This window comes from Ischnura elegans, chromosome 4 (genome assembly GCF_921293095.1).
Source record: "Ischnura elegans chromosome 4, ioIscEleg1.1, whole genome shotgun sequence".
Classification (NCBI taxonomy): domain Eukaryota; kingdom Metazoa; phylum Arthropoda; class Insecta; order Odonata; family Coenagrionidae; genus Ischnura; species Ischnura elegans.
This window is the reverse complement of record NC_060249.1, coordinates 77609119-77627688: the sequence shown is the minus strand read 5'-3', so window position 1 is coordinate 77627688 and position 18570 is coordinate 77609119. Positions and strand designations below refer to the sequence as shown.

Sequence of the window (18570 nt, the reverse complement as noted above, 5' to 3'; positions counted from 1 at the left end):
ATGATTAAACTTAGGAGATTAATTTTTTCGGTGTTTTGGCATTTGCCCATAAGGAAAAATGTAAATGATATACCTTTTTGCGCGTTGAAATATTAACAGAATATATGCATAAAAAATGCGTCAATTCTTAATTATTTCCTAATTATCATTTAATCGCTTCAATTATTTACTGTTGTATTAAGATGTCTCATCATTTTTATCCTTTTGGCTTCTTGTGCATCTAATGATACATAGGCTCCTGAATTGGGGAATGCGGTGGCCTGGTGGGTGAAGTGCTTGGCTACTTACCGTAGGAGGGTCTTGGGATCATTTCCTGGGGGAGGCCAACGGTCACCCCATATGCTAAAATACTCGAGGTGGAAGCGTGAGGTGGCTCAGCGAAAGGGCTCCCCTTCCGACCCACGAATATTTGAAATTCTCGTATTTGTTGCTAAAAAAAGGGGAGAACCCTCACTTATTCAAGCCAACCATTGAGTTGAACCCTTGAGTGAATGATCGAAGCCATTAAACAAATTATCGGGAATAATGAAGGGCTACGATGCCATTCCTAAGATTTTGTTGTGCATGCATGGTATTACATTCATAAGGCATGGCTCCACTTCTTGTATATCTCTGATGGAAATGATTAAGTTGCCTTCTCCAGGAAGACTTTTTTATTTTGCATTGATTCGACTGAATACTGCCCTACAATCCTCTTTTACAGTGATTTAACTTAAGTTGTTATATTGTGTTTGATCACTGCATCATTTTTTCTATTACTGTGTTCATCCTATGGGAGTATGACATCTTTTTATTGAACATATTATGGGAACGTCGGCCCTCTCCCAGTATATCCATCTCAATTTGGTGCGGTCAGCAATTTTTTCCATAGTCTAAGAAATGTAGTCAGCTACCATGATGTCGAAATTAATACTATATAATATATTTTATAAACTCTTGCGAGTCTACACACCGCTAGTTCCAATACCACCACTGCTTTAACCAATCCTAACTTTGGGTGTTTGGAGACAAGGTGTTCCCTGAATGTAGTCATATGAAAATTACGGTTACATTCAGTGATGACCCTACCTCCAGTGCACTCCCTGTTTTTTTTGTGGTTATTCATTATAAAAAATAGGTGAAGAAGGGCTCACATTTAAAGACGCTGATTGACATTTTCTTTTTTAACAATCTTTTCCAATATTATTTACATTTTCATGAATTTGATTATTTTGAAAAGAATGGGGTTATTTCTGTGGTAATTATTTTATATTTGATGGAAATTTTATCTCTGTTGTTAGGGGTGTATTCATTAAGATTTTAAGTTGCAATTTCATGCATTATCTGAGCCAATGATTGCATGGCGATTTTTTGGTCAGTTTACATGCTTGCATTCGGCTCCGGCATCATTGGAATCTATTTCCTTAATGATACGTTTAAACTTGGCTATTCTGAAGCGCCCATTTCATTATACAGCTAAGGGGTTAGGGTGTCAGAAACTTTCTCCCTCAGTGCGGGGAGTACATATGGAAAAATAAAATAAATGAATATCCTACTCTTGATTAAAGGGTGAGACTCTTCCCATCTGAAAATAAAACCACAACATCTCTATCAGATGCTGATGTTTGACCTATTATATCCTTAATAACTGTGTAAAATTGCATAATTATGTAATAGTTACCCTTTTTATTTCTTTAGAAATTAGGATTAATGTTAATTTTATTTTTTATAGTTTACGATTAAAATATTTTCGTGACCTTTACAGGGACCATCTAGTTCTCCTCATGGCTCTATTGATGACACACAAAACTTGGTCCCGGTGAGTAGATTTCATGTTGCTAATGAATATATCTGTTGTAGTTTATTTGAAGGTTACACCCAATGCATGAGAATCTTGTTTATGCATGTTGCAACATTAATCAATATTTATAACGTAAAATGTAAGGTCAACCTTCAATTTCAATTATTTTAAGTGATGAATATGTTGTTAATGTGCGAATGGGAATTCCTAGTTTCATCTGGCTTCAGAGTTGCATCACCATAGCATGATCCTAAGTAGAAAATTTAAATTAAATTGAAATATGTAACCTTGAAATAGGGCCTATAAGTCTTTCTTTGGCACACAGTTATGTGTTGAATATTGCCTAGCTCTATAAAAATCCCCTCCTCCCCAAATTTTTGTCTAGATCTACCGTTCAACATGTTAAGCATGCACATAGCTATCATCACGAAAATTTAATTGAAGCTGCAAATTTATGTTTTTAAAGCAGGATTTACGAATTCAGTCGCTATATTTTTATGATTGGGTTTTCCACTGAAAATTTCTGGTCATTTTTCGTAGTTTCAGTAGGTATTTAAAAAATTCGGAGATACAAGTACGCATTTGAGTCATGGAAAAGAGCTATCCAGCAATTACTTTTGTTAAATTTAAAATACTGAAATATCAGTGTGTAGAAAACATTTTTCTCAGATATTACATGCCAAGTACTTATACTATATTATTACCAATTATTACTTAAGGCTAGAGACTGAGTGTCTGTAGCATGCTTCATTGTTTTCGATCGTGATCGAAAATTCTCAAGGAAAATGCGCCTGACAGGTTGCATAGCCTACAGGATAATAGATTTATCGTCGGAATAAGCTTACTAACGAGAAAGTTATCTGGGAATTTGCGAGCGAATTTTATTTTGTTGGAAAGTTATTAATCGAGTTTTCTAAATGACAGGTTATATCATAAGCCGTACATTAACTGCTACGAGGTATTATTTTCAGTAAATCGTCGCCTGAAATCGGTTAATTTCGAAATAGTTCATCTCCATGGAGGATCAATTTTAGACAATATGTATAGAAAAATATATTTTTACCGAAAAATATAACATTAGCGTTGCGTGATTAAGAAGTTTCAAACAAACTGTACAATATTGTTTGGAGCGTCACCTGTCGTCGCATTGTTTTTTGCATGAATAACAAGGAGGTAGTATATGCAGCGCTGTATTAAAGGAAACTTTCGCTACTTTATAGTTGCTTCTTCGACCTCAGCATTGATTTAACTGTTACGATACGAAGGATTCTCTAAAACAAATCATGCAATACGGTAGAGTTGATCGTAGCCATATATAATGCTTACTTCCAAATAAGATTATTTTGGTATCAAATATATGCAATATATATGTTATGGTATAAAATTTTTTCTTGGTCCATTCACAATTTATTAATAAAAGTTTGTCCAAAAATTAACTTGAGTATTCATTTGATAAATGCTTGAAAACATTTAGTTCAATCTTATGGGATGTGTAATTCGTATTCACTATTGCTGGAGTAACCTTAAATTTTATTTGAATTTTTTAAAGAAAATTTCTAAGCAAAAGTTTTGTTAACAATTGAGTTATTGCAAACAAATTAAAAAAATTCAATTCAGAATCAGTAGATAGAAAATCTATTAAAATGGATTGGATGGAAAAACTATGGAAATCAACATTTACACCAATCGTATTCGTAATTATAAAGGCATAATTAATTTTGGTCACCTTCTTTGATTCTGAACCACCGTGCTCCCGGCTCTCTCCTCGAGAGAACGATTGTCATCCAGCCGTGTCCATACAGAATTTCAATATTATTTTAATTTCACTCCTTGCGGACTTTTTTTCTATATTTCCGAAATTATTTGAACTTGATGTGGCCTCAGATGAATAATTTTCCTTTTTTACGTCAATTTTTTATCGATGTCGACTCGAATTCAAATTGTTATGATTAAAAATCGTCGTAAATTATTGGGAGAGATTTAAAATCGACATTTTATTTTTAACGTAGCGCTGCTAATTCGCATGTAACATTTTTTAAACTATCATATGTAATTGATGGTCAATTATTGATCAGCCGAGGTATTTTTTGTTGACGATGCTGAGAGTTCATACCCGATAACCTTTTATATTTCGGCTTATTGGGTTGATTATTCACATTTTATTCAATTTTCACTTTTATCTATCATAATATGTATTAAAGATTGAACATCTTCTTTTGGAAATCGTCTAAGCTGAAGAATCTCCAAGAATATGCTAATTTTGAAGCCATTAAAAATAGTAACAGAAGCAGGCGTTATGTAGTGGAATGCCATTCTAAGTTTTTTTAAAAATAACACGAAGATGGCAATATTCCACAAGTTTATTGTCCGTACAACGCGTTTCGACCGTTAGGTCATTATCAAGTACAATAATGACAACATTATTGTACTTGATAATGACCTAACGGTCGAAACGCGTTGTACGGACAATAAACTTGTGGAATATTGCCAGCTTCGTGTTATTTTTTAAAAAGCCATTAAAAATATTTTTTTAAATTTAGTTGAGTAGTTTTTCCTTTTTTCGTTTGGTGTTGCTTCTTATCTAGCAAAACTACCTTACTTACTCCCATTAAAAATTTTTATTAATTGAATGCACGTCACACCAATTTTTACCTTGAAGGTGATTTAATAACATCGAAACATGTGCGGAATAAATTTTATCACTGTGGAGAATTGCAAGTGTTTATTTCAATTTGGATAAATTTCATTCCATCACGCTTGGATCTTCGGATTTTTACAAGTTTTATCGACTAATTATGGTAGAGCTAAACATGTCTGGTGTTTATCTCTTATCACCGGAGTTCTGGAGTCCCTCTTGTTGTGAGAACTCCTGGTACGCCGGCATACACACTGCCTCCTTCGAGATGTAGAAATGGTGAGCAAGCCAGCTCTTACACCTGTACCTTGCTTCGATCGGTTTAATCATTGCTACTTGGGAACTTCGCGTCAAATTATTTTGTATGACTTCGTCTCGTCGATGTAATGATCTTCAACATTAATGATATAGATTGTGGGCAGATGTGATCGGTTGCGTGAGTGACGTCGGCACGCACTTGTATACTGGTGTGGAATATTGAGTGGACTCCTGTTGCGTAACTATGGACAAACGCTTCGGAACTGGATATTCTCGTTGAAGCTTTGTCCGTTCTCGACAGCGTTGTCCGCCTCGTCTATCCCAGGACGCTCTCGCTGTTGAAGTCCCTCCTTCAAAGTGGAATGACCGCGTCGCGACGGATATATCTCACGGACTATCTCAGTGCAGGCGTTTTCAAAAACTTATCTTAGAAACGCAGCGATCCTTCCATTGAGTTCAACAGCAAGCATCAATCACACAATTGGTTCACTGCAACTCTTCGCTATTTTCAATGATAATTCAATTCATATTTTTCATAACCGTGGATTATCGCTTCAGGAATTCATCTTTCCATCATATTCTTTATTTATCTTTTGACTTTTTTTAAAGTTTTTTTTTCTTTTATTAGTCAGGAGGCTTTCATGTCACAGGTCGCGATTGTTGGGGTTGTCTCAGTCTTCTTCGAGTGTCCTAGCATAGCAACAGAAGTGGGTGGTTCATTTACATCGCAACGATGAGGCACTAATTACTTCAATTACTCGGGATCGGTGAAAGTCAAACTCCCCATGTGAGTTCTGTGGGACCGTTCAGTGGTTCGTCTCTCCACCTATTCGCAAGAAAGATTAATCAATGAATCCATGGAGTTAGCATACGAATTAGTGATAGTGACGTTAGGATAATATTGATTGGGATGTTTTAGAAGCTGCATCATCTATTACCCGTGCTTTATGTGACGTTCAAAAGGATCTGCCCTATTTTTAAATCTGACATTTCTCACCAGTTAGTCTCAAATTTCACTGTGGAAATTGTAAATGTGTATTTAGCATGCTTATTAGCATTAGTATTTAGGATATGCTTTAAAGCGGGCTGAAGAAATGGGGGATATAATAAGGCAACATTTATAAATGATGATATCCGAAGACTAGAATGTCCAGCTGCCAGTTTTAGTTGAAAAATAATAATGTTTACGAAACGGGTTTTTCAATTTACTTGAAAATCATCTAAGGAGGGAATAAAATGTGTTGAAAGTATTGGGAATTGGTTTATCGATCAAATTTCACAAGTACCTTTTGCTTTCTCCTGTTTATAAAGGCCTTAATCGAAAACTTTTATAAAACGGCTCATCGAGAAAATTGATAAAATCACCCCCCCCCCCCACCATAAGACTAATATGTAACGTATATTAGGGTCTCACATACCCCTGGTTGTTTGTATGTATCGCCTTTTGCACGCCCCCTCTCAGAGATTTTGCCGTGGGCCCAACACAGGCATTATGAATGACCAGCGGTGCGAAGATCTACTCGTAAATGCCCTTTTACCAAGTAAAATTAGGCGGAAGTTCACGTTGTATAAGCAGATTTGGCCATGATTTTTGAGTCATCACGATGCGTGAAGGTTACAAATGAGGCTTAAAATGACTCTGATGGCCCGTGACTCTCACTTTATCTGAATACATTCCTCCGGCGTTTAGCCGTGACTTAGGGATGCCATCTCTGTGGCGAAGTGAACTGAATACAAAAGTGAGAGTAGAAAGTTACATAATCCTTTGGAGATGGTTCCTTGCGCTCCCATCGTGCTTCTTAAGGCTCACCTCATCCGAGCAACTAGTTTCCCGTGCCATTCATGAATTTCCAATAGAAAGCCTCCTACGCACATGACTTCCCGTTCTGGGATAATGCATGGTTTCATGAATTATTTCCTGAAAATAAGAGGGCGCCTAACTCCCACCAGACTGGCCGTATATTGTCTTTTTTTCGCGGCGAATTACCTATTTGAGACGTGATTTATCATCTTGATATTTATTGGTTGTAAAGAGTACGTGTAGACCCTTTTCGACATTTGCTTGTATCCCAAATATAAAATCATTGCAAACGAGATTATTATATGAGTATATTAAAAGGTTAAAGTATTTAAATTTTAGGTAGAGACAAATATTTTCAAGGGTCTTCTATATACTATGAACTTTTCCAGGTGTTAAGTAAAATTTTAAACAAGTACTGCGTCACGGAAAAAGACAGGTTGAACGTGAGTTACACGTCCTCTCAACTCGTGGCGCATATATCATATATGATTATACCTCAACTATGTGGAATAATAATTATTTTCAACCCTATTTGTTCAAATTTTCAATGGTTCTCTTAACTAATATCCTTTCGAATGATTTCTTGTTAAAAATTCGTTCGGATTTTTACATCGGTGTTCATTATCTAAATTAATATGCATTTACTTACATGTAGTTCTCTTCTTCGTATCATTCGGTGTTTCAGAAAAGTGTTTAATTGTTGGCTTGAAGCAACCTCTTTTCCAAACTTAGGTTGATTGTTTCTCATCCGCACTTGTAGGGGTTGGCAATAAAATTTCACGGTCGTGGCTTGGATTTCCGCTCATCCACGAACTTTATGGCTTCTCTTCCGTATCGTTAGCTTTATGCGATGTCAGTTTGGTACCGTTTCGTCAGCCCTTATGATACTGTGTAAACCGTTGTCTAATTATGCCAGCAAACGCTGAGATAATATATTTCGTTATATACAGATTCCCCAGGCACTTAGCTGACATATTTGGGTAAAAATTAATTACTATTGCGTTAATTGCGATGCATGATGAAAGAAATTGGTCATATGAAAAGCAGTTTCCAGCTTGGCATATAAAAACTCTCCGTAGCATGCTTTACCCAATTATTTCCCTAATCGGCGTTAATGATTGAGATAGGTGTCGTGTTTGTTCATTGTTTTTTATTTTAGTATTTCATGTATCGTGTATTAGTAGTCCCAAAACCTATGTTCATTCCATTATTTTTCAATAGGTTGTGGTATTCGGAATATCTTTCATTGAATAATGGAATCAACTTCAAATCTGATTTTTAATTCCTATTATCGCTTTTTATTTACACTTTCCATTCTTGCATCTCTCTCTGAGATCTCATATGACTATCCTTTACACCTTAATTACTACCTATGCATGAACCGTCTCGGAGGCGAGTATTGTTTGTGGTTATTCCTAACAAGCTTTCACTTGTTTCCGAAACACATGTGATACCTTTCTTTTCAACGGATTTACTTATACGCTCTGCATTCCTAGCTTCTTTTCTTTATTGAAGCCTACGTGCTAGGGCTATATTGCTTCAGCTCTCACGAACATATATCTTTCAGAGCGACTCGGGGACATCATCTTAGAACCTCGCGGTGTTTCTAGGCCCGAGAGAAACGCAGAAAGTGAAAGAGACATTTCGCTGAAACAATAGGTTAGAATTTTTTTCTCCCGAACAATAAAGGATTCTAATAAAGCCTGTGTAGTCAAATATATCCAACGGGCATGTCATTTTTTTGTTAATAGCTGTTGTCCTTACACCCCCGCCACACACCTATTGAGGCGACTTGCGGTAAAGCTCGTAGATATAGATAGATAATTGCCATCTCATTGTTCACTGCGCTGTTACTATTTTGCGCCCAATAACCCGCCCACTATAAAAATACGAAGTATCAAAAGTGTCATATCAAATTGATAAAAATAACTTAGTCAAATTCTTAAGGCGCGAAATGGGCCACGTCTACTTCCGAACATGTGCATTGTTTTTCTTTCGCATCGTTGCGAATAGTACTGCTGATTCATTACTAAAGCCACCTACGTTGACAGTCAGCGGCGTAAATATGGGGGGTAAGGGGATAGATACCCCCCCCCCTAAAGCCTCAAGGAGATAAAAAAAATATTTAAAGATATTTGTCTAGTTTTGACATGTAATAGCTGTATCTGCTTAAAGTTAAGTTTTTAGTTCCAAAATAATGAAAATGTACTTCCAGTCATGTCATTTTTTTAAATTTTCTCGTTGCCCCCCACCCCCCCCCCCCCCCCACCCCGGGCCCAACCCCAGGCCATTCCATCCCCCCAAAGCATATTCCTAGCTACGCCATTGTTGACAGTAATCTATTTAATGCCGGAAAACTACTATTCCTTCGTCACCTTCTGCGGTTGTGTCGCGTTTTGAATAATTTTCTGGGGTCCAGAACCCATTTGTATCCCGGGAAGGTGTTCCGCCCACCTCACCCTGAGGGTCTGCACCACAGGTTGGGACCTGTAGATCCTAAATCCGCCCCTAACTCTTTCACCTAGATCTCTTCACCGTAATAAATATTTATATTTTCCTGTGAGGATTGACTCGTTAATATATTGGCTCTTTTATATGGAATGGGTGAATGCGGTGCTGGCGAGGAAGTTATATGGCATATTCACGGTGAGAATTGATGAATCTCTGCTTGTACATACTTGTTTCTTTCGCTTGTGGTCATTATCCTCTGACAAGTCTGTCTCCGTGATATCGCCGGCGGAAGCGGTTTATGAGCGCGCCGAGAGGACGCTATTCTGGGTGTGGTCGCGTCCCTCATTCTTCTCCAGCCCTTTCGAAGCAACCCCTTCCTGAGCTCGGATTATCTGTCATCGCTACGTCACCATATTAATCTTCACCCCTTGGAGTCTTTTCGGCTCTTTCTCCACCCTACATCCCTTTGTTCCCTTCCCGATATTCACTCATGGCCATTTTCAGTTACCCTGTGCCGTCCTCAGTCCTCTAGGATTGTTTCGATGGAGGAATACTTATGGCGTGGACGTGCACAGTGTGGAACAGCAGTATAAAAGGCACTTTATTCAGTGAATTCCGTCGATATCAATAAAAGTATCACTACCTTTTTCATTAGTTAAAAATTCGCATGGAGGTAGGCTCGAAGATTTTCGCGGCGTTGATCAGGTGCTTTCTGCATTTTCTTCGGGTTCTCACCCCATCCGTTGAATTTTGTTGACAACAGTTTCCTTCAACCTTATGACGCCGACTGCAATGTCAGCGAAACTGTTGTCAGCAAAAGCCAACGGACGCGTTTAGAATCCGAAGAAAATATCGAAAAGTTTTTGATAGTAATATGTAATTGGTTTCATTTTGCATGGGGAAAGATAGATTCGGCATGCTTCGTTTCTTCTGATCTCTTTCAAAATGAAAGTCTTCTATTTTTTACAGTAATACCGGTAATATTTATAGATTAATATTCAGGAGTAAATATTACATATATTACCTGTATTAGTTATTTTTATCCACATAGTAAAAGCAGCCGAGTATGTAGTGTTTATAAAAAACTTTTCTGTTATTTATGTTGAAAGGTTTTATGGAGTCTTAACATCTGTTAACCGGAGTGTGCTATAATATTCATGGTGACTTCGTCGGCCTCTGTTAGAAATTGTTAATTATATGCTATACCTTCGCTGAATCTCAGTAGCATTGCGCTGAATAGATTCGATAGAGGCCAACATTTCGACGGATTTAGGCTATTAGTCAGTGGCGGCGTAGCTAAGTATTTCGTTTGGGGGGAGGTCCAAAACCAGGAGGGAAAATTTTTGAAAAACAGAATACTAAGTAATGGGTTTTTAACTCATTTTTAGCCTTTTAAAAAACTTCATGTGTTTAAAAAAAAATATTTTGCAAGTTCATGAATTTTCAATATTTTGTTTTCTTTTACGAAGAAAAATAATTGTGTTTTTATATTTCGGGGGGGGGGGGGGGGGGGGGGGGCAGTATATGGGCATTAAAAAAATACCGGAGCGAACGAATGCTGCGTTGCCACATCTTGCGCGCGAAACTTTGCTTCCTGGTAACCGACACTGGCTCGGCGCGGCCCCATTTGACAACATGACATTGATCGTAGTTATAACATTCACAATTATCAATATTTTTATAGTTTATGGATCATAGAAAAATTGCAAATAAATTAAGAAGTGATTATCACTTTTATGTTTTCTTTCGGGGTAAACTGTAGGACTATATAAACATTTCCGTTATTGTACAACAAAATATGCATTATAAAAATACGAAAAAGCGATTTAATTAATTTGCATTAATTTTTTCAACTTATTGCGGAAAATGAATATTGTAGACATAGTAGTTTTCCGTAGGTTGGGTTACAAATATCATGAAGTTGACAAACCGGCTAATTTTATGGGGCGCGGAGTCATTTATTGCACTCGCGTGTCTTGATTTTTGAATTTTCCATAAAACAAAAAATAAATCAAAATTGAGAATCAAATTTCCTTTAAAATGACGTTCACTCATTATTATGGCATGCACTGCAGTCCAGATATAACTTTGCAAAGTACAGCGGCACATCATTCTGACGCCGACAGTAAGTATTTCTTCTCTTCCGCATCCTTTATTTCCTGTTCCAGTGGCGTTCGGTATTTTCAATTTTTCATTTATATTTTCCTCCGTTATGGACTTATGTTTGTGTACTGGTGTACACTTTGTGTCATCAGAGTTTTTCGAAAATCTTTGCGAAAGCGATTATTGAAATATGTGTAAAACATTCACTACTTAAAGCATTTACGACTCGTAAATAGAAAAGCGTCTCGTAGATCGTCCCTTTTGGTTCGGCCGTTTATGTTCTCAGCTTCCTGTAACCGCCTCCAGCGGTTCTACCAAGAAAGGGCTATTCAAATCTTTAAGTCGTTCGCTCCATCTCCTTTATTTTGTGTGAGTGATCGCAAATGCCGATAAATGCGTGGGAGCCTTAAGAATTGCTCGATATGTGGAATGAATTCAGGGGACGATTTCCTCTCAGGTCTTCCGCAGGGTCAAGTGCCTCTTGCTGGCGTTCTCGACTGACGCATCGGCCAATGATAAGGGCAATGATATATAAGGCCGTCAATTTTATGGACTCCTTGATGTAGTTCAACCCCATAGTATTATTATATAACTAACTGTAATATACTTGCTCTATGATAAAATATAGAACTCGTCTGATAAAATCATAATGAATCTCTTGCGTCTCTAGCATTGAAAGGCGGAAAATAATGGGAAAGTACTTTTCCACTACTTACATTTATTGCTTGATGTGGGAAATGTACACGTTTTTCAAAGCGGTTAATTGGTATGTTTTTTTGTGTAGATTATAAGTCAACTTTGATATTCCGTTTATTACTATTTTTCATTTGTGGAAGTATGAAAATGGAAAATAAATTCTTAATGGAATTATTAAGTATATTAAAACGTATTATAAGTTGTGATTTCTGGTTTCATTAGTTTATAATTTACTAAATAATGAATACGTAGCTAGCAGTGATAATGGAGGTACTTTTTGTTTGATACCTTGATCGCGACGGATATTAAGATCTTTCAGTTAATTTTCTTCATGTCCATTGATATCTTGATTTTGTATTCCGATAAAAATAATAATTTTGAACATAATTTTATTTCCCCTTTGATGAATTTGGAAGTAGCTCTTACGGGTGTGGATGATTATTCCAGGATTTCGTTTGTTGCTGAAAATACCCTCCTAGAATAAAGATGCTTCATGTTTTACTTAGTTTGTCCGACGCGTCGACGGATAGATTGATTTCGATATAAACTTGTTGGGTATGGTTACGTATTCCCTCTGTTTTCCCGGGTTTAGCATTGCCTCATGTGCATTTTTGCTATTATCTCGGACATATGGGAATACTGAAGTGGGGAATTTTCCCCTTGAACCCCATCTCTTTTCTTTGTCCCCCTCGCAAGGACTAATCACCTTTTACAGGGTAGGTACGTAAAATTACCATAAGAATTAAAGAAAGTTGTTATGTAGTTCACGAACTGCGCTTTGACGCGGAGATTTAACGACGCATGTTTCGCTTCTGGGTCACGGACATCCTCAACCTTGCGTAAAAATATAAAGAATTTGCAAACGGAGAGCCTAATGTTGGGAGCATCTTGTTCTGCAGGAATACTTTCCTGGGTAAAAGTGAATTGATGCCTTAAGTGCAGCTGAAATTTCAGTACTACCCCAACTTGCTAATGTTTGTTATGTTTTTAAATTAAAAATGTATTCAAATTATCCTAAAGGCTCATTTAGTATGAAATCTCCGTGTACGTATGGAAAGTTCTGTAAGTCAAATATTCATGTATTCTTGCCTCATAAAAACTATTTTGTTACTCACAAGCGTATTTTTCAGTCCTGAAAAGTGATGTGCCATTGATTCTGTCAATTTGCATGAGTGCATTGAGGATGCCGAGTGATTCCCCATGGGATATTACGTGATGGTAACCTGTGCTAGGAAGTGTATTTCACAAGCGTTTTGGCGCCTTATGGCCATCGATCCCCCAATGCTTTTTGTCAACGAGTAGCTGGGGTCCGTTTTTTTCTATTCACTGCCGCAAGCCAAATTAAAGAGAACTTAAGCAGTGGATTTAGAGCAAATCCATTGGATTAAAGGGCAAAATCTAGGAGAACTAGGTTATTTTATGGTCTATAATTAGTGAAAGAGCTAAGTTTTTCGATAGGGCAGGGTTAGTTGTTTGATAAGTTTCTTCCAAAGCCTAGAATATACATGGGTAATCTAACTGGCTCTCCTGTAATAACCCTTTCAGCACACACTCGGAAATAAAATCGATATTTTTCTTATTCGTTCGCTTAGGTTGTAGCAACAACCTCTTCATTTGAGAGGACGAATCAATACCGTTCATTCGGTCCTATTTTCTCTCTTTTCGTGAAGTGCTTAAGTTCATGTCTTTCGCTATCGTATTGCAATTTTTGGAAGGAAAGGGTAGGCCCTTATCGAAATTACCTCGTGCTTCAAAAATGGATATCTTGCGTCTGACAAAATACTGGAGTAAAATTGGAATTGTGAGTCACTATTAAATGTTGATAAGTGTCTGCTCTATGTACCCTGAAAATTTAAAGATGAAGAGGTTAGTAATACGCCACGAAACAATATTAAGCGTGAGTGATGTGTCCTCTTAATATGTTCCAGTTGGTTGTATTTTGACAATTTCTTTCCATGAAATTTTTAAATTTGTGTGTAACTCGCGTGATGAATAACATTTTTTGACATAGGATGGTAAGTCTGTTTCATTACCGTAAATCATCGATGGAAATTACACCAACTGGAATTTTGATAATTCTCCCTCTGGATTAAAATCTAAAAATACTCTTTTCTTCTATGCAATGCTGCAAAGCAGCGTTTCTTAATAATTAACAGTCAGATTTGTGTAATAATGACCACCAATGGGTCCTCAACAAAGAGATATAATTTATTGGGTAGTCAGAGGGATTTACGGAACACTTGGAGCATTACAATTATATGCCCAGGTACGGTTCCTGGCCACTATCCCTCGCAGTCATTTGATGTTTCAATGACTGATTTGAAGTCGTCCTATTTCCCTTAAAATTTCCCTTTCCTATGCTCTTGTTCCATTCTCACTTCGTTGGATTCAATTACATGTCAGTGTTACTCCATTGTGTAATAGCATTTCGAAGTCAATTTATTGGAGTGTGACTGGGGAATTTGACGAATTTTAGTTGAGCGAAGTAGTATTTTGAGTTCTACCATGATTGGCGAAGCACAAATTAGAGTAGGACCCTTGGCAGAGCACAACTTACGTTAGGACCATTCGATAACTTTCTGCATACTAGCGAAACCATCGGATCTAATGTTTTTTATCCGATCAGATCAAACGAAAATACGAATTTTTCGTTGCATATCTTTTCTATATGGTATTCGGTTGGGGTAAACGTGCGATTCTGGTTTTTATCATTGCCGCGATGAAATAAGCGTTTTTAATAACTTTACTACTGTGCATGGTCCAGTTATATATTTTTTCCTTCACCCGTAATTTTGTATTATTTTTAATCGCATAATAATTAGTTTTTAATTATTCGTCCGGGATTGGAATTTTTATACGTTTTGTCTAAAAAAACTTTAAAATTTCAATTAAAGATGATGAATCAGTGGAAGATTTTCCTTATTTACGATTTTTTTTCGTGCACAAGCTGCTATATAATTTAAATTCATTATAGAAAAAGGAAGCTTTTGATAGGTATAACGTTCATATTGTGACTTGAATCGTATCAACGAATTTATGATCTAGATATTTAATAATTTTATCTTGAGAGTCATTTTAATCTACGTCTAATTTTCGGTTGTGTTACCTTTCTCATTGGGTCGAGTTTCCGTCTGGGTGTTATAGCTCATTGCACGAATGATAATTTTGATGATGGGTAAATTTTCGAATATTGGTATTCAGAGCAGTTCTTATAACTTTAGTTTGCTGCCATCTTCTTTTTGGTTTAAGTACCTTATATCTGAATATGATTGAAACAGGTCAGGGATTAAATATTTTTAGCGGATATTAGAATTTGAAAGAAGATAGCGAAAGTTAGTTGGACCCTAATGAAATCATAGGAGTTAGTTTTGAATGATAAAAAAGAAGTACAATCCAATTTTCTACACTTTATGTGGAAGAGGAAAGCTAAACTCGTGGGAAATTGATAAGACGTAGCATTCTTCCGAATAACTTATTTTGAATGAAAGGTCACAGGTCAGAGAGGTAGAGCCAGAATACCGATACTTCGAACTTAATGGAATGGATTGGTAGGTGATCATTCCAGAGAATGAAAAGTGGGATGAGGACGGATGAAAGAGTAAAAAAATATTCGTTTTCTTTTTATCATCATTGTGGGTAGGAAATTTAAAGACTAACCGAGTCCATCTGCTAACCCCTTCTGACACTCCATTACCCATCTCTATTGAATGTGGCTTATTATTTTCATATTTATGTATATTGGAGTGAAAATTATATTTTTCAGTTTTATAAATTGAATATATTAGGTGTAGACTCACTGAATTTAAAGAGTTATAACTCCTTTCATGTCACTCAGGACGCGTAGTACCTGTGATAATTAGTTAAGTAGTTTTGTTTTGTTGCAAGGAAACGGAAAACGATTAAATTTTTTAATGTAAACCTAGATAATTTCTTATCGATTAGTTAAACATTGATTACTTTATGCATTGGACAATCTCTATTTTTTATATTAAGAATTTCCCCGCATAGTGCCCTAAGTCAAATGCGATTTATGTTAATTCTTTTTTTTTACCTGGTGTTATTTATTCCATCAATGGCTGTGTGTTTGATAGTTTTTTTCACCTTCGATTGGTCTCCCTGTTCTTAAGCGTAATGTATCAGTGAAGTGAGTAGAAGTGAAATGAAAATATTAAATTAGTATTTGGGCAATTCATTCATTTCTTCATCCGGTACCCTCTCTGCCTCTGAGGAACATCTGTGCTGCAGGAAGCGAGGCAGTCTTCTGCATCCGATAAGTCTTTGATTCCTACTCTGCGGCATAGCTCACATACGGATTTCAAAAGGCGCTCTTCGAAGCACTTTACGTTACGTAACATACGCACGGGCGTAGAGCCAAAATCGATTCGTTGTGTTTTCCCCCTCTCCTTTGCGGGAAACCCTCATCCTGCGTGCAAGTTTTATACCAAATTGTGCTGCAAATAAGTGCGTGAAGCTATTTCGCCACGCAGTGTTCCACAACATGCATGACGATGATATTGGCCTGTCGCAATACGAAGAAAGGCTATTCGGAACAGAATAGCAGAGGGAAAATAATGCAATTCGTTAAAAAAATGAGTGATAAATTAGGAGCATTGCTCTGAGAAACGGTGAGAAACCGCAAATAAAGAACCTCTTTGTCATATCTGTGAAGTTGCCAGCGGGAACACCGATACGATATGTGGATGGATGGAATGAATAGGCATAACTTAAAAGGATATTATTTTTTATGCTTCTTAAGGTAAAAGATTTTGGTCCACACGCAGCAAAAGCTTTCTCGACTTTATTCTCGCGATTATACCGCAGTGTAATTACCTTGTGTCTCAAAGTTACAATGTCGTAATCTTTAAACTTTAGAATTTACCTTGAAGCTGAAATATGATAATCTTCTGCTTGAAATAGGATGTTTTCCCATGAAAAATCAACCTTTACAGGTTTTTGTCCCCAGGTTGATGAAATTGCGTCATCCCAGCCGGTTTTCTCTCTTCCAGCTATCGATTGTCTATTTTATGTTGAATAAATATACTTTCATGGTATTTTTATTCACTTTTAACTTTTAGATCGTGATATTTTGAACTAAGTCCGGATACTTCTATTCTAAACTTGTGATTCAAGTAGAGATGCCACACTGTGATTGAAAAAAAGTAGGTCAAGTGCTTAACAGGGTCATTTCAGGCATTTTTTTGGAATTATGCGCCAAACATGTACCCTAGTTAGGACTTACGTGAGCAATTAAACACACTTGCAGTACGAAACTGCTCTGATTATCCGCCATTCTCGACCAATATGTTTGGTTTTTTATCAAATTTTCGTTTGACGCTACGACACCTCATTTCATTCCTTAATTTTTTAATACTAATGGCTGTTACGTCCTAGCTTTGATTTTTCGAATCCATGATTGGTAACTTGTGAAGTTTTAACTTCTATTAAGTATCAAGTCAAAATTTGGGATGGCACGAAACCTTAAAAGTCTTACTTGTAAAAATATGGGATCAGTCATAGGCATAATGCAAAATCTTATACAAATGGCCAATGAGTAGAGGAACAGAATTTTCTCCAATGGCGAAACCTCAGAGTCCACTTCAACGATATGCTAACTTGGTAGTGTTGGAGGCTGAATGGGAATTTTAATCTTACTCTGGATAGTTTGGTGGATTCATGACATCTAGAGGTACGAGTGTTGTTGAAATAAACTTCTCTTAAAATTACCATTCGCGTTAATTAGGTGCCTCCATCATGAAGGGGTGTGTACAAGGTGCTTGTACTTCTTTGACAGTGTTAGGGAATTTAAACGTCTGCACGACTTTATTCAATACCAGGACCCTTACGATGGCACCATAATATTTATCCCAATTTGTAGTACCGTCGGTGAAACTTTTAAAATTATTATTGATTTCTTTGGTGGATTATGCTGCCTATTTTGTCTGGTGTATATATCAGAGAATATTTTATTCAAATGAGATGTGATTGTTTTGAATATACCCCAGAGGAAATATTGCAAGCGCACCATCGGCTTTTTTCGCATTGGCCATCGAAAAGGCAGCAATGGAGGTCAGGTAATGGATCCGATGGATATTTGGCTATTGGTGCGTACAGCAATTGCGTTTGTTTTCATGTTTTTTGTATGGGTGGGAAGCTTTATTTCCCATTAATTGGAATCTGAACAAAAATAGGAATTTAATCAGTATTTTAATAAAAACTCTCCACGAATTGATTCAGTAGGACAAAGTTGAAATTAATAGAATGTGATACAGGCAGATAACGAAAAATATCCCGCTACCGCTCGCTAAAAGAACGAGGTGACTTATAATATCCTGCTTATTAGTAACAATAATTTACCTCTCCAAACCCTACATACTTTGTTCAAGTATCAGTTCTGTCAAAACATCGTGAACTTGTAGAATTTGTTTTAGATTTTTAAGATTAAAGGGAATTAGGGCCTCGGTTATTATGCGAGGAGTTAGGTATGTAGAATTGGATATTTTAAGTAACTTTTACTTCTGAATTGATTATCATACAATATTTTGATGAAATTCTTTAAAATTAGGCCGTTATTTCGTATTATAGCCACAATTTGGTAGAGGAAAATAACCATTAGTTCTTTTTCCTCCTTTAATCGTTGAAAATTATAGCATTAAAAAATATCCATTTTTCTAACTGGAGATCCGTTTGTCGTAATTCTATATTTGGCATTGGAAATTGAGTACTATAAAGCCTTTGTCATTGTCACCATTTAAGGAATGATCGAGCTATAGATGCATTGTTTTAGTTCGAGTGTTAATGTAGGTCGCAAAGGTCGTTGATGTCGGTCACGCATGTGCAGACAATAGG

General features: G+C 36.6%; 1 protein-coding gene across 2 annotated transcripts in view; it reads left to right on the top strand.

The window, feature by feature from the left end:
* Positions 1-18570, top strand: part of LOC124157688 (putative sodium-coupled neutral amino acid transporter 11) — a 52936-nt gene that overhangs the window by 1010 nt on the left and 33356 nt on the right. For both annotated transcript variants that reach the window (XM_046532627.1, XM_046532628.1), the window contains exon 2: positions 1745-1798. In XM_046532627.1, coding sequence (XP_046388583.1) covers positions 1745-1798 — 54 coding nt within the window. The remainder of the gene's footprint in view (positions 1-1744; positions 1799-18570) is intronic.